The sequence below is a fragment of the Schistocerca americana genome, chromosome 9, assembly GCF_021461395.2.
Source record: "Schistocerca americana isolate TAMUIC-IGC-003095 chromosome 9, iqSchAmer2.1, whole genome shotgun sequence".
NCBI lineage: Eukaryota > Metazoa > Arthropoda > Insecta > Orthoptera > Acrididae > Schistocerca > Schistocerca americana.
Window position 1 is genome coordinate 79,628,977 of NC_060127.1, and position 17,662 is coordinate 79,646,638.

General features: G+C 42.2%; 1 protein-coding gene and 1 pseudogene across 1 annotated transcript; both read left to right on the plus strand.

Moving 5' to 3' along the window:
* Nucleotides 1-4,809: 4,809 nt before the first annotated feature.
* Nucleotides 4,810-4,927, plus strand: LOC124551432 (annotated as a pseudogene).
* A 2,212-nt stretch (nucleotides 4,928-7,139) lies between these two features.
* LOC124550673 (chymotrypsinogen B2-like) lies at nucleotides 7,140-17,180 on the plus strand. Its single transcript, XM_047125397.1, has 2 exons — nucleotides 7,140-7,446; nucleotides 16,969-17,180. Exons 1-2 carry the CDS (start codon nucleotides 7,140-7,142, stop codon nucleotides 17,178-17,180), a joined length of 519 nt encoding a protein of 172 aa, XP_046981353.1.
* Nucleotides 17,181-17,662: the final 482 nt, after the last annotated feature.

A 17,662-nucleotide genomic window follows, 5' to 3' on the forward strand; every position in this document is an offset into this window, starting at 1 on the left:
TTCTGTGTGGGTCCGAGAGTGGGCTTTGAGACGAGCAGACTTGGGTTCCTACAGTCAGTTAATGTCCGAATTCCTCATTGACGATACAGCACAGTTTTCGGATTTCTTAAGCATAAAACCAGCTGATTCCTAAAAGCTTGTTTGTAAAATTGGTGCACTTCAAAACAGATACCAAATTCAGAAAAGTTATTAGCGTAGGAGAACGACTTGTTGCAACTTTGCGATTTTTAGAGTAAGGTAAGTAGGTACTAATACTACATCATGAAACAGTTTTTATTCGTGAAACGTCTGCATTGCTAAATGATTACATTTAGGTAATTGGTGTTAAATGGGTGGAAAAGTAGTTTCAGTTTGTCAGTGTATAAGATGCCAAGGTTTTCGGTGCTAGTAGGTTTATGTAATCTTCAGAATTGCTTGACGATTCAAAACACCGCTTCCCGAAGCCACCGAGTTACGACTGCTGTAGTTATGAAAAGCGGGTTTTGATAGTAGCTCATCCTCCTCATTTATCTCGGGTAAGAGATACAGAAATTTAATTTTCATTTTTTTACGTGAATATTCTGAAGAGAGACGTGTCATTTCGGCTGCAACGTATTTGCCGTATTGATTCTCTTCTTCGCTTATAGCTTTTTGCATGATTAAATTATTTGTTGCAACAGTTTTCCTCTTCGGTTTGGTATTAATTTTATTTTTTTCCGATGTATCTTGATTGTTAGATGTTGTCTTGCTTACATTTGCTGCCTCCTCCAGTGTAGCAACCTTATCAGAATATAATAAAAACAATAAATTGATTAAGTTAGGTATAACTTGTAAAAAATATATTTTTTAATTTTTTCTTTTACCATCTCCAGCATCAGGAGACTGGCGAAGTGTTATCAAAAAGTGCTTCGGAAGGCTTTTGACACCGTTTCCTCATAAGCGACTTCTAACGAAATTGCGTGTCTACGGAGTATCGTCTCAGTTGTGTCACTAGATTCGTGATTTCCTGTCAGAAAGGTCACAGGTCGTAGTAACTGATGAAAAGTCATCGAGTAAAACAGAAGTAATATCTGGAGTCCCTCAAGAGAGTGTTATAGGACTAGATCTACATAACCGATTTAGGAGACATCCGAGCAGTGCTCTTAGATTTGTAATGACTGAATCATAAAAGCTTGCCATTAAAAAAAATCGTCCGAGTATGAATATTAGCTGTAAGCCTTGTAACTTAAGTAGAGACGTACATTCAAAGCCGCTTTCGTCAGTCCATTAAGAGTTCATAAGCATTGAAAAATGGCTGATTTCATACGCACCGACTCCGAATTGGAGGTAAAAACCGATACAGTCACGTATTATCTACACTCATGCTCATAAGTTAAGGATAATTGAAGAATGTGGTGCCACACAACGTGGCACTACACAAAACTGGCGCTAATAGCATAGGCACATAGGGAACACACACGACATAGATCTGTAACTCCACGGTATTGGTGATAATTTGAGAAAACCGTCCCGAAACACACGTGCTACAAAACGCCACTGTTTCCTGTGCATGTACCCTGACATCAAAATGGGATATGATCACAATGTACACGTACACAGGCCGCAAAACGGGGTTGGCATCCGCTGGATCAAGTGGTCGAGCAGCTGCTGGGGTATAGCCTCACATTCTTGCACCAGTGCCTGTCGGAGGTCCTGAAGTGTCGTAAGGGTTTGAAGACGTGCAGCGATACGTCGACCGAGAGCATCCTAGACGTTTTCGATGGGGCTTAGGTCTGGAGAACAGGCAGGCCACTCCATTCGCCTGATATCTTCTGTTGGCAGCTGGGTGGGGCCGTGTGTTGTCATCCATCAGAAGGAAGGTGAGACCCGATGCACCCATGAAAAGGCGGACACACTGGTGCAAAATGACATCCAGATACGCCTGACCTGTTACAGTTCATCTGTCAAAGACATGCAGGGGTGTACGTGCACCAATCATAATCCCATACCACACCATCAAACCACAACCTCCATACAGGTCCCTTTCAAGGACATTAAGGGGTTGATATATGGTTCCTGGTTCACACCAGATGAAAACCCGATGAGAATCACTGTTCAGACTATTCCTGGACTCGTCCGTGAACATAACCTGGGACTACTGTTCCAATGACCATGTACTGTGTCCTTGACACCAGGCTTTACGGGCTCTCCTGTGACCAGGGGTCAGGGGAATGCACCTTGCAGGTCTCTAGGCGAATAAAACATGTCTGTTCAGTCGTCTGTAGACTGCGCGTCTGGAGATAACTGTTCAAGTGGCTGTGGTAAGGTCCCGAGCAAGGCTACCTGTAGCACACCGTGGCCGTCTGCGGGCACTGATGGTGAGATATCGGTCTTCTTGTGGTGTTGTACACTGTGGACGTCCTGTACTGTAGCGCCTGGACGCGTTTCCTGTCTGCTGTAATCGTTGCCATAATCTTGAGTTCACACTTTGTGGCACACGGAGGGCCCGTGCTACGACCTGCTGTGTTTGACCAGCCTCCAGTCGCCCTAGTATTCTACCTCTCATGTTGTTGTTGTTGTGGTCTTCAGTCCTGAGACTGGTTTGATGCAGCTCTCCATGCTACTCTATCCTGTGCAAGCTTCTTCATCTCCCAGTACTTACTGCAGCCGACATCCTTCTGAATCTGCTTAGTGTATTCATCTCTTGGTCTCCCTCTACGATTTTTACCCTCCACGCTGCCCTCCAATACTAAATTTGTGATCCCCTGATGCCTCAAAACATGTCCTACCAACCGGTCTCTTCTTCATGTCAAGTTGTGCCACAAACTCCACTTCTCCCCAATCCTATTCAATGCCTCCTCGTTAGTTATGTGGTCTACCCATCTAATCTTCAGCATTCTTCTGTAGCACCACATTTAGAAAGCTTCTATTCTCTTCTTGTCTAAACTATTTATCTTCCATGTTTCACTTCCATACATGGCTACATTCCATACAAATACTTTCAGACACTACTTCCTGACACTTAAATCTACACTCGACGTTAACAAATTTTTCTTCTTCAGAAACGCTTTCCTTGCCGTTGCCAGTCTACTTTTTGTATCCTCTTTACTTCGACCATCATCAGTTATTTTGCTCCCCAAATAGCAAAACTCCTTTACTACTTTAAGTGTCTCATTTCCTAATCTAATTCCCTCAGCATCAACCGATTTAATTCGACTACATTCCATTATCCGAGTATTGCTTTTGTTGATGTTCATCTTATATCCTCCTTTCAAGACACTGTCCATTCCGTTCAACTGCTCTTCCAAGTCCTTTGCTGTCTCTGACAGAATTACAATGACATCGGCGAACGTCAAAGTTTTTATTTCTTCTCCATGGATTTTAATTCCTACTCCGAACTTTTCTTTTGTGTCCTTTATTGCTTGCTCAATATACAGACTGAATAACATCGGGGATAGGCAACAACCCTGTCTCACTCCCTTCCCAACCACTGCTTCCCTTTCATACCCCTCGACCCTTATAACTGCCATCTGCTTTCTGTACAAATTGTAAATAGCCTTTCGCTCCCTGTATTTTACCCCTGCCACCTTCAGAATTTGAAAGAGAGTATTCCAATCAACATTGTCAAAAGCTTTCTCTAAGTCTACAAATGCTAGAAACGTAGGTTTGCCTTTCCTTAATCTTTCTTCTAAGATAAGTCGTACGGTCAGTATTGCCTCACGTGTTCCAACATTTCTACGGAATCCAAACTGATCTTCCCCGAGGTCGGCTTCTATCAGTTTTTCCATTCGTCTGTAAAGAATTCGCGTTAGTATTTTGCAGCTGTGACTTATTAAACTGATAGTCGGTAATTTTCACATCTGTCAACACCTGCTTTCTTTGGGATTGGAATAATTATATTCTTCTTGAAGTCTGAGGGTATTTCGCCTGTCTCATACACCTTGCTCACCAGATGGTAGAGTTTTGTCAGGACTGGCTCGCCCAAGGCCATCAGTAGTTCGAATGGAATGTTGTCTACTCCGGGGGCCTTGTTTCGACTCAGGTCTTTCAGTGCTCTGTCAAACTCTTCACGCAGTATCATATCTCCCATTTCATCTTCATCTACATCCTCTTCCATTTCTATAATATTGTCGTCAAGTACATCGCCCTTGTATAGCCCCTCTATAAACTCCTTCAAACTTTCTGCTTTCCCTTCTTTGCTTAGAACTGGGTTTCCATCAAAGCTCTTGATATTCATGCAAGCTACCTCTCATAACGTCATCAATATGTGTTCTTTGAGCCATTTTCAACACACAGTCACCATTAGCACGTCTGAAAACGTCTGCACACTTACTTGCTGCACCGTACTCTGACATGCACCAACACACCTCTCTGTATGTGGACTGCTGCCAGCGCCACCGTGCGACGACCGCAGGTCAAATGCACCGCACGGTCATACCCCGACGTGATTTAAACCGGAAAACCGCCCATCAGAGCGTTGTTTCACCATGTATCAGCATTATCCTCAATTTATGAGCGTGTATGTGTATAGTGTCTAGTGGTAGTTTCACTGTTCTTCTTTCCGTAGATTCTCGCGACAGTAGTACGTGAACATTCGACTAACGTCGCCGTTTTCGAGATACTCGCTCACAGGCTTTGCGTAATAATAATCTGGCATTTGTCAAAGTCGCTTATCTCAGTGCATTTCCCCATTTACAGCCCATATCTTGACTAGGGTGATCCCCCGTCCATGTCTGCTACGGTTACATACTTTTGTTACCGTGTCACATGCCCGCAACGCTACCAGGCGGCATCCAAAGTCGCAGTGGGAAATGGTCATAATGTTTTTTCTTATCAGCGTTCATTACTGAGGCCACCGGCCTTGCCGCAGTGGTAACACCGGTTCCCGTCAGATCACCGAAGTTAAGCGCTGTCGGGCTGGGCTAGCATTTGGATGGGTGACCATCCGGTCTGCCGAGCTCTGTTGGCAAGCAGGGTGCACTCAGCCCTTGTGAGGCAAACTGAGGATTGAGAAGTAGCGGCTCCAGGCTCGGAAACTGACATACGGCTGGGAGAGCGGTGTGCTGAACACATGCCCCTCCATATCCGCATCCAGTGACGCCTATGGGCTGAGGATGACACGGCTGCCGGCTGCCGGTCGGTAAGGTTGGGCCTTCATGGCCTGTTCGGGAGGAGTTTAGTTTAGTTTTTAGTTCATTAATGAGTCTACTCGACTATTAACAATGCCGAGGTAGCCATTTGCTCTCGTAATTGGTTGTAAAGCTCATCTGTCTTCTACACTTTCAGAAGTTATGAAGTAGTGCATGCGCTCTTCTGAATGTTCCTTGCTAATACTTGAAGAAGCAATGAAGAGCAGACCAACGCAGAGTCTCATTTACCTTGTCATCACCATATCTATCTCCTTAACCTAATCTCCGAGTCATTCTGTACTGTCTCCAACCACAGAGACCTGAAAAATCTCAGCTGGTTACCGAAAATACCGCTGAATCTCTGATTTAAGCGTGAGGTTCTAAAGAATATCGTGACCCACTTCGGGTTACGTTATATTGTTTGCAGATGATGCTCTCATTTACAGTCTTGTAAAGTCATCAGATGATCAAAACCAATTTAAAATTATTTAGATTTATAGTGTGCAAAATGGCTATTGATTCTAAATAATGAAAAGTGTGAAGTCGTCCGCGTGAGTAGTCCTACTAAAATGAATCCGCTAAATTTCGGTTGCACGGTAAATCGCACAAATCTAAAAGCTAAATGGTTATGGATTACAATTACGAATAACTTAAACTGGAACGATCACATAGATAATGTTGTGGATAAGGCGAACCAAAAACTTCGATTTATTGGCAGGACACTCAGAAAATGGAACAGATCTACTAAAGAGACTGCCTACACTACGCTTGTCCGTCCCCCTCTGGAGTATTGCTGAGCGGTGTGGGATCCGCATCAGATAGGTTTGATGGAGGACATCAAAGAATTTCGAAGTAGGCAGCTCGTTTTGTATTATCGCTCAACAATGGGGAGATTGCCACGGATATGACACACGAATTACAGTGCCAGTCATTAAAACAAAGGCGTTTTACGGTGTAGCAGGAACTTTTCATGAAATTTCGATCACCAGTTTCTTCCTCAGAGTTTGAAAATATTTTGTTGGTGCCCACGTGCACAGGGAGAAATGACCATCAAAATAAACAAGTGAAATCAGAATTCGCGCGAAAAGATTTAAGTCTTAGTTTTTTACGCGCGCTTTTCGTGAGTGGAACGGTAGGGTGGCAGCTTAAAGGTGTTTCGATAAACCCTCTGACAGACACTTGATTCTGAATTGCAGAGTAATCATGTATATGTAGATTTTGATTTAGAAAAGAAAATATGCGCCAACCAAAGACAGGGATTTATTGGCAGAACACTTAAAAGTGCAACAGTTCTACCGCCTCCTTACGCTTTTCCGCCCTCTTCTCGAGTACTGCTGAGCAGTGTAGGATCCATATAAGATAGAACTAACTGAAGACACCAAAAATGTTCAAAAGAAGGACAACTCGTTTTGTACAATAGCGAAATAGGGGTGAAAGTGTCACGGCAATGATACGCGAAATGGGGTGGCTGTGATTTAAACAAAGGCGTTTTTCATTGCGATAGGACGTTCTCATGAAATTTCAATCATCAGCTTCCTCCTCTGAATGCGAGGATATTTTGCTGGCGCCCACATAATCAGGGAGAAATGATCTTCAGAATGAAATTGGATGAATCAGAGCTCGCACAGAAAGCTTTAACGATTTGCTTTTCCTGCTCGCTGTTCGTGAGTGGAATGGTAGAGAAATAGCTTGAAGGTAATTCAATGAATGCTCTGCCAGGCACTTCAGTGAGTTCGCAGAGTAGTCATGTAGATGTAGATCTACTCTACGTTTGATTCCATAGATATACCCACGCTATGAGCGCGCCAGAGATAATACGTAGTTCACAGCCGAGACCACCGAACAGCTGAATATCTGCAGAACGAGCTAAATCTTGTTTAGTGATGTTTTCATGATGACCACTGCTTTGACGTACTGAATATATGATGAAAATTTAGAGTAACGCTCCTCGCAGTTGAAAACCGCCATATGCTGAGGTGGCTACTCCTGTTTTTTCATTGTTTGGCGGGAGGAAAAATTGATTTTCGTGACTGAATTGTGTATCGACGGGTCATGTTGCTAGTGTGGCGACTGGCCATATGGAGCGCTGTCGTCGCGCTCGTGAGCTGTGGCTACAACACGCCGGAGGAGATTCAGGAGGGGAAGGCGGCCTTGGAAGGAATGCGTCGCGAACGGAAACGCGAGGGGTTTGCCGCAAACCGGATATTCGGAGGATTCCAGTCACACGTGGGGCTGTATCCTTTCGCCGTGTACCTCATCACCAAAGACAAGCAGGGGTATGAAGACTGCTCCGGAAGTCTGGTGGCGCCTGGTTGGGTCCTGACGGCGCGGCACTGCAAGGGCTCAGGCGACTGGGACGGTGAGCTCGCCTGCATCTGCATGGCTACTACACAATTCACACTTACATTCTTGGCAGAGGGTTCATAAAACAAATTTAAAACACACTCTCTCTCTCTCTCTCTCTCTCTCTCTCTCTCTCTCTCTCTCTCTTCCGTTCCAATTGTGAATGTAAAGTGGCAAAATCGAATGGCAAATCTTTCTCTGCGAGCTCCAATTTCTCTCACTATTATTATTATTAGTATTAATATTTTTCTCTAATGGGCCAGTTAATCATCAGATGCCAAATTCAGTTCCTTAATAATAATAATAATAATAATAATAATAATAATAATATTTTCTTCTTGAATGCGCCAATTGATGACCATGTGCCAAGTTTCTTTATTTTTTCCCCTTTTCTTCCATTACTCTTTAGCCTTTTCACTACTTTTTTTCTTCTTGTGTTCTCAACATTCCAGTCCAGTTTTTTTTCCATTGTCTTATCTCGGAATCCTAAACACATCTCTGTCAGCTGTTTCTTCAGCTTTTAAAGTACTTTTTCCCTTAATACCTTTTTCCTTCATGAAACCAAATATTTATTGACTTCTTATTCCAGAGATATCTGAAGCCCATTTTGATTGATCTACTGTCTTTCATCGAGTATAAATACCCAAAAAGTACCAGTCTCCTTTTCCTCATTACTAATTCTGATGCATTTTCTGTTTCAATAAATTTCATCATTACTATGCAATTTCTTACCTTACACAGTTTTTCGTGGGCATAACAGCTTCCTCATAATTATTTCTTCTAGTATGTCTCATTTACCTAAATTATGGTTTCATAATAGACATACTCTTGTATACACAGACATTCTAGTTTCTCTACTGTGTTAGAAAGCATTATTTCTGTTTTTTTCCTTTTTCTTTTTCTTTTTAGACAGGCATTTCTTGTTGTAAAAGTGTTATGTTATAGCATTCGCTCTTCCCATTTTATATATCCTTTCCTCTGCACAGTTTTCTCCAAATCATTTTCTTAGATTATTTCACCAAGATATTTAAATTTTGTAACCCGTACAGTTTGAACAATATCTATCGTCAAACATTTTTCTGTGGATTTTTAATGCTCATAAGATATTTGTTTCTCTCTACAGTAATTCTAAAGCCAGTACTAATGGCTATTTCTTCTAAGAGATTAAGTTGTGTTACAGCAGATATCACATTTTCAGAAAATACAGTGAAGTCATCTGCAAATGTGAGACAGTTTATTCCAGTATTTTTGTTTATTTCAGATCTTATATTCATTCATTTTCAATTCTAGATATACACTTTTTTTTTTTTTCTAGAATACGATTTAGAAAATTGGGGATAGCCCGTCTCCCTGATTCATTTCAAAGGGCTGAGATATTTCTTACATAAATTTCACTTTACATGTTGTGTTTGTATGTATTTCACGAATTACATTTGCTAATTTAGACTTTGCACAGTATTTTGCAATTACTTTATGTGGGTTCATAGTTTTTACGTCAACGAAATCAAAGACCATTTTGAAATCAGCAAACATTACTAAAATATCTGATGTAAAATTCTCTTTAACTAATTGAAGTAGGCATAGGATGGAGAAACAAATAATAATTGAATACTACAGTATCTTTTGTATTCAGTAATCAGTGGCAAACGATTGATTTTAGATTAACCCTAGATTACTAAACTTTCATAAAAACTTTCAATTGAAGTCGTTATCAATTCGTGGTTCCCAAAAATGTGTTATTGGCATTATTGGGCGTAAAACAGGACACTTTCTACTTTTTTGTGTGATGAACCCTACTAGGTCTTATAATTGTAATTAACAAGTGCATAAACTGTAAATTATGACTTCCTCTAAGTAAAATATGGAGTAGCAAAATTTACTATGGTTTAGTAATAATGTCGGCCCTTCAGTGTTCTATGGTTAAACATTTCCGCCCTTCCTAAATAACCTTCATATTCAAGTAAATGACTGTCCAGTGTTGTTTCTATTCCACTTAGTAAAACATAGGAAAATATTTTATATGCAGCAGTTCGCAAAGAGTTTACTCTGTAGCTGTTAACATCTTGATTATTGCCTCTCCTGTGTAGTGAATGTATGAAGGCTTCGTTCCAGGCGCCTGGGATTTTTTTTCTGTTTTCTAGATTTCCTCAAAAATTAACTTTAGCTGTTTTTTAAAATTTTTGGGTGTGATCATTTCAAATGTCCTTATGTTGTAGAGTCTTCTGCACTCACTTTATTGTTTCTTAAGGTTGTAAATACTTCTTCAATGTCTTTGGTATTCGGATATAAATCTTCTTCCATATTTTCATGACTTTTTGACAATTCCAGTTTATGGATTGGTTCTGGACAGTTAAGAAGTTGATCAAAATATTTGGAAATATTTCGCAATTTTCAGTGCTGCGTAAGCCAAGTCTGCTCTTAAATCTTCTTTTCAATTTCGCTTTTAGTTCTTCTAATTGCCCTTTCTCTTACCTTTCTTTGCTCTTTATTATTATTATTATTAATATTATTACTCTGATGTTCATTTTTCCATATGTAGGTGTTCCTTAGCAGAATATTTTCGCATTCAGAGAAAAAAGATGGTGAATTAAATTTTGTTAGAAGATCTCACTGCAACGAAAAACAGAATCGTTTTAATTATTGCCATCCTAATTTGATTATCATATCCACGACACTCTCTTCCCTATTTCATGATAATACAGAACCAGCTATCCTTCTTTGAACTTTTTCGATTTCTTTCTTCAACCCAGTCCAGTAAGGATCGCATGCTGCGCTGAAATACTCCAGAAGGGAGTGCACTATCATAGCGTACGCAGTCTCTTCTGTGTTGCATCTTCTAAGTATTCTGTGAATAAAACTCAATCTCTGGTTCACCTTCTCCACAACATTTTCTATATGATGGTTCCAGTGTAAGTTATTCGTAATTGTATCCCTTGGTGTTAAGTTGAATATCCAGCTTTCAGATCTGTGTGATTTATCATGTAAGCGAAGTTGTCGAATTCTTTTTAGTAATCATGTGGATAACATCACACTTTTCATTATTCGGAATCAACTGCGACTTTTCGCACCATACAGATATCTTGTCTAAAATATTTTGTTATTGGTTTAGATTATCTGATGACTTCACGAGATGGTGAATTACGACATGATCTGCAACAATCTAAGAAGCCAGCTCAGATTGCCTCCCAAATAGTTTTGTATAGATTAGGAAAAGCAGAGGATCAATAATACACTACTGGCCATTAAAATTGCTACACCACGAAGATGACGTGCTACAGACGCGGAATTTAACCGACAGGAAGAGGATGCTGTGATCTCCAAATGATTAGCTTTTCAGAGCTTTCACACAAGGGTGGCGACACCTACAACGTGTTGACATGACGTATGTTTCAACCGAGTTCTCATACACAAACAGCACCTGACCGGCGTTGCCTGGTGAAACGTAGTTGTGATGCCTCGTGTAAGGAGGAGAAATGCGTACCATCACGTTTCCGACTTCGATAAAGGTCGGATTGTAACCTATCGCGATTGCGGTTTATCGTATCGCGAGACTGCTGCTCGCGTAGGTCGAAATAAACTGACTGTTAGCAGAATATGAATCTGGGTACACGAATGGCAAAACGTCATTTTTTCGGATGAATCCAGGTTCTGTTTACAGCATCATGATGGTCGCATCCGTGTTTGGCGACATCGCGGTGAACACACATTGGAAGCGTGTATTCGTCATCGGCATACTGGCGTATCACCCGGTGTGATGGTATGGGGTGCCATTGGCTACACGTCTTGGTGACCTCTTGTTCGGACTGACGGCACTTTGAACAGTGGACGTTACATTTCAGATGTATTGCGACCCGTGGCTCTGCCCTTCATTCGATCCCTGCGAAACCCTACGATTCAGCAGGATAATGTACGACCGCATGTTGCAGGTCCTGTACGGGCCTTTCTGGATACAGAAAACGTTACACTGCTGCCCTGGCCAGCACATTCTCCAGATATCTCACCAATTGAAAACATCTGGTCAATGGTGGCCGAGCAACTGGCTCGTCACAATACGCCAGTCACTACTCTTGATGAACTGTGGTATCGTGTTGAAGCTGCATGGGCAGCTGTACCTGTACATGCCATCCAAACTCTGTTTGACTCAATGCCCAGGCGTAACGAGGCCATTATTACGGTCAGAGGTGATTGTTCTGGGTACTGATTTCTCAGGATATATGCACCCAAAGTGCTTGAAAATGTAATCACATGTCAGTTCTAGTATAATATATTTGTCTGCATTTCTTCTTGGTGTAGCAATTTTAATGGCTAGTAGTGTACTTCCTTGAGAAACTGCGGATATCGCGTCTGTCTCATTATATGACTTCCTGCCAGACAAAGAGTCAATTTCTGACAGGAAATCACGAATACAGTTCGACGATTGTGACCGTACTCCATAGACACGTAATTTGATTAGAAGCATTTATAGGGAACACTGTCAAAATCCTACCGACAATCTAGAAATATATAACAAGCTTGAAATGTTCTGTTGGTAGCACTCACCACTCAGTGTGAATAAAGATTCAGTTGCGTTCCACAAGATCGATATATTCTGAGTACTTTCTGAACTCGTAGAATTCGGAATGATTCGGCCGGCAATTATTTGTTTTTAGCTGCAACCAACGTCAGTTAGCTGTCGATCGGTGTGAGGTATGCAGCCATTGTTGTCTGCTGCATTTCTGTGTTGTACTTCACTGTCCTTAGTTTGTCGTTGTGAGAAGTGTGTATATTGTTGCAGTTAGAATCTTCAGTAAACATTTCGGCTAAAGTGCACTTACAGTGTCTTACTTCTGTTGCGTGTTGCTGCTGGCGATTCATTATCATTGGTCATAGCCATCAGGGAAGACCAGTGGACGGATGGGACAGAGACTTCAGGAAGGCAGCCAGTTGGAATTGTCAACGAGTGGCTCAAAATCAATAGAAATGGAAGAACCGGTATCCCATGTTGCACCCAGACTCAAAGAGGCCACAACACGAAGTTATGTTATGTGGGGCAAGGTGGGGTAAAGTGGCTACGCTAAGGAAAATTGAATTTTCACCAACTCATAATTTTTAATAGAAGCTTGCCGCTTATGCATTTTGAACGTACATAAGGTATCAAAGCAAGTATTTTTAGTGGAAAAGGAAATGCTGTGTTAACTATAAACAATTTTTTGGAGGCTTACATGGTGGCCAGTTTTCCCTATCTACAGGCATTATGTGGCCACTGCCTGTCCACTTTTATATTTAGGCAATGGCGACTTGTGAGCATGCATTCTGGGTGTTCACAAATTTTTAGATTCAGTTTAATATGAGTGTGTGGAATTAATAGCATTTCCTGTATAGATAGTAGTTATGCTTATCAACACACTTACACAACTGCAGTCACTGCCAATAAGAAAAACAGCAATAATAGTAATAGTAATAATATGCATGGATGACGGAGCAAGTACCAGAGGACTGGAAATACACTGTAATTCACCCACTACACGAAAAGGGCGACAAGACAGACATCAACAATTACAGAGGAATTTCCCTTCTCCTTGTCGCTTACAAAATCCTTTCCAAAGCAGTTTTAAACAGGATAGAATCCCAAGCAGATCCAGTAATTGGTGAATAGCAGGCCGGATTCAGAAAAGGACGATCATGTGAGGAACAGATCTGGTGCTTAAAGACGATATAACAAATGAGGACATCCAAAAACACAGTAATTACATCCATCGACTTCAGGAAAGCATACGATTCAGTGCACCGTGAAACCCTGTTTAAAATCATGGAAGAATTTAGGATCGACCGAAAGACACGAAAAATCACAGAACAGACAGTTACGGGAACAACATCCAAATTGAAATTCATGGGCGAAATATCAGAACCTTTCGAAATCAAAACTGGAGTCCGACAGGAAGACAAACTATCCCAAACGCTTTTCAATATTGTTCTAGAAAAGATCATCAGGGAATGGGAATTTCATGTAAAGGGGATCCAAATTGGTATAAAAAAAGAGAACCGAATTTAAGTCAAGTGCCTTGCTTTCGCTGACGACGATACAACTATCACCAATAACAGAACAGAAGCGATTCACGCAGTGGAATATCTGCATGAAATTTCACAAAAAACCAGACTACAGATATCGTATGAAAAAACCAAATATATGGAAAGACAGCCAGAAATAAATCCCTTTTAATCACAAAATTGCACAAGTCTGCCATTCTAAATACCTCGGAGAAACTATACAGTCCTCAGGATTAAACCGAATCGCCAATGAACAAAGATTCACCAAGCTCCAGAAGGTCTACAAGCTAACATGGACGCATTTCGACAGACGCAAAATTAATGCACTGTAGAACAGTGATTCTTACAGAAGCAATCTAGGTAGCTGAAACAGTGGTAATTGATGTTCATTCAAAAATTAGGGAAATAGAAAAGCAAGAAAGAAAAATTCTCAGGAATATTTACGGGGAAACGTAAAAACGGCATTTAGATGAAGAGACCACAAAACGAGCTCTATAAAGACCAACACAGTAACAGACGAAATCAGAAAACGCCAAGCCAATATTTATACTCATATCTACAGGATGAGAGACTCCAGATCAGCAAGGAAAATTTTCATTATTATAACAAAGAGTAAATGCGGTACAGAATGACTGAAAGAAGTCCAGAGGGATCTGCAGCAGATCAACATAAAAAATCTCGAAGACAGCACAGTGCCGGAATAAAATCACAATGAAAATAGAATATGCATCATAACAACATTATTACAGAACAATTTTTCAAGTATTTCTTTTTTTAAAAAAATAAAGTACAAAGAATATACATCGTAACAACATTATTACAGAATATTTTTTAAGGATTTTTTAAAAATTATTCTGTAATAATGTTATTACGATGTATATTCTTTGTACTTTGTGATAATGTTTTCTCTTCTGTTATACGATCCTTGCACCCAATAGTTTCAAGACGCCACACTTGTTTACAAAATATGACAGCATACATGTGATGTGTTACGACAGCGAAAGGAAGCTGTGACCACTGGAGGTACTCTATTTTACTTATTTTATGTTTACCGTTAGATATTCGTTTAATTTTTTTGTCAAATGAAATCCAAAACCATGTTCTGAAATAGTGTTTTGTTTTCTCCACTAGACAGTGCCACAAGTTCCTCCAAAAAATCGTAACACAACACACACGCAAATGTCATACTAACAAATGTAAATCCACCTGACGATGGAGGCTTGAAACGCGTCGTGGAGGTAAATAAACAATGACTGGTAACAGTAAACTTGTTGCCGACCGCGGTGGTCTCACGGTTCTAGGCGCGCAGTCCGGAACCGTGCGACTGCTACGGTCGCAGGTTCGAATCCTGCCTCGGGCATGGATGTGTGTGATGTCCTTAGGTTAGTTAGGTTTAAGTAGTTCTAAGTTCTAGGGGACTGATGACCACAGCTGTTAAGTCCCATAGTGCTCAGAGCCATTTGAACCATTTGAACAGTAAACTTGTTGTTTCGTTTAATGTCGGTAACAGTCACGGTAAAGCCTAATCTAAAATGTTCGCATTTGAAGTGAAATTAATTTGCCTTTGCCATATTTTATACGTGCCAACGGCCTTGCCGCAATGGTAACACCGGTTCCCGTCAGGCCACCGAAGTTAAGCGCTATCGGTCTGGGCTAGCACTTGGATGGGTGGCCATCCGGTCTGCCGAGCGCTGTTGGCAAGCGGGGTGCACTGAGCCCTAGTGAGGCAAACTGGGGAGCTACTTGACTGAGGAGTAGCGGTTCCGGTCTCGGAAACTGACTGTCGTAACCTGACATAGGTGGGAGAGGGAAAAAGGGGTTGCTGGTCAGTCTGAGCTCCAGAGCGGTACAGAGCTGAAGGCAGAAGGACAATTCACAGTGAAGGCATTTGATTGTTTTCTTCTATCTGAGCCAACACTGATACAGGCATTTACTAGAAATGCAGGTGGCGAGACTCGGTAGGGAACTCGTTGTGGAGACTCTTGGTCAAACAGGGTTTTGAAATAGTTCTTTATTCCAGACAGGACTAAATAATGCACTGGAGGCTAGTTCTGTGGTTAGAAAAAGTGCGAATAACACTGTTACAACAGAAACCAGTGCAGAAGTCCCAGGAGTGGATGCTAACCACAGTAGCAAACACTAGCAGCATATTAAGGATACAAGTTAGTTGCAAAACAAAACATACTGAATGTGACACTGTTCACTGAGGCACTCCAAGTGAGAGAGCAGACTTACGCGGAGCTGGACAGAGGCTGGAGTCGACGGACGCGGCTTCGGCTCCCAGATCGTCTGACTGAGAACTCTGCCAAAATGCGGAATCTAGGGATTTTAAAGAGTCACGTGGAGGCACTGTTTTTCCCACTTAAAGCCAACCAGCCAATCCTGTAGGTCTCTTGCCGGTGCCTGCCAATCATGGTTTAGTTAGGTCCCCTCTACTGCTCCTAAGGCAGTTGCACTAAGTCCGTATTTGGTGTCGACATTGTTCGGCTGAAAGCTAAACGTTACTGCTCTGCCAAATAAGGCTTGCAACATTATTGTTATTCGTCATTTAGCCCCGCCCCTCGGGCTCCCGGGAGTATGGACTGCCGGGTCAACAGTTTTTGGCGTTTTCGCTCTCTTTCTAACCTTTGTAAACCTAGTGACGTTGCTGTTCTCAGGGCTGGTATCAAGCTGGCTTTATACGCTACTACGTGCCTGTTGGTTACAAAGTTCTATGGTGGCAACCTACCACAGCGTCTAGACGACATATGAAGTTACATGTTAATTCCTTGAAGAGTAACTAACGCCCTGGGACCGCGTCTGGGGGCGTCTGCATTTTCGCAAGGCTCTCCCCTTACGGTTTACTTCATGTAACAATATCTCTCCTAGTCTCGTCTGCCCTCAGCATCGTCTCTGCTTCCGCGCCATGGAACGCTTGACCTCATTTCTCACAGCTTCAAGATAACACTACAGTAGCAAGGAATAATCAATATATTACATGACATACGGCCGGGAGAGCGGCGTGCTGACCACATGCCCCTCCATATCGCCGGCAGGAGTGGCCGAGCGGTTCTAGACGCTACAGTCTGGAACCGCGCGACCGCTACGGTCGCAGGTTCGAATCCTGCCTCGGGCATGAATGTGTGTCATGTCTTTAAGTTAGTTAGGTTTAAGTAGTTCTAAGTTCTAGGGGACTGATGACCTCAGCAGTTAAGTCCAATAGTGCTCAGAGCCATTTGAACCCATTTTGAACCCCTCCATATCCTCATCCGAATGACGGTGACACGGTGGCCGGTCGGTACCTTTGGGCCTTCATGGCCTCTTCGGGAGGGGGGGGGGGGTTATATGTTATACGCCGGAGCCCTTGCTAGAGGGTTTAGTATGTAGTTTAGTACAGTTGTAGACGGTCGCTTGTAGTATATCGCGACAATTCCGTGATGATTGTAAACCCTGTAGCCCAGATTCCAGGAGGGGGCATTGCCCGCGCCCCTGTGGGGGAGGTAGACCCTTGACTCATACTACCTGCCCGCAGCTATCGTTTTCGCTGGTGACGTGGACTTCTCGACCGACAGAGTCTTCACCAAGATCAACGTCCAGATCCGCGTCGCGGCGACGGTCAGCTACTACAAGCCGCCCACTCCAGACAGACTGGACCACGACATCATGCTGCTGCACATGTACCGCGCCTTCGAAATGATCTCCGGCTTCGTCGCCATCATACCCGTCACGGAAATGAGACAGTGAGTATGTCAGACTGGTACGACACTTCATTCTCGAGTCCTTCTCGTTACGTCTAGCTCATTACCACCGTTTTTTACTTCTAACCCACCTATCTGCATTCTTCCAGCACTATCGAAGGCCGTAGAATACAACGGGTGTTAGGTGTATACATGTAGATATTTCTACTGATGACTGCGGCAGCGTGCTGAACAACATTACGAGGTTAATCTAAAAATTAAGGTCTCCTATTTTTTTATAAGTACATAGACTGTTTATTTCTACAGTGGTTTACATCAGTTTACAGCTTGAACACTTAGCTATTTTTCGACATAATCACCATTTCTGGCGATGCATTTTTGTAGACGATGTGGCAGTTTTTGTACGCCCATGTCATACCAACTCCCCGCCATGCTGCGAAGAAGGATGCCGTCACTGGCGTGATTGTTGCTTCGTCTCAGCTGCAAAGTGGTATGCAGAGGTTTCGTCACCCGTGACAAGTGAGTCCA

Bases quoted from the DNA above. Each gene is read 5' to 3' on its own strand.
- LOC124550673 (XM_047125397.1), top strand. From the start codon at position 7,140: ATGTTGCTAGTGTGGCGACTGGCCATATGGAGCGCTGTCGTCGCGCTC. The intron at 7,447-16,968 runs GTGAGCTCGCCT...ACCTGCCCGCAG, and splicing joins GGGCTCAGGCGACTGGGACG to CTATCGTTTTCGCTGGTGAC.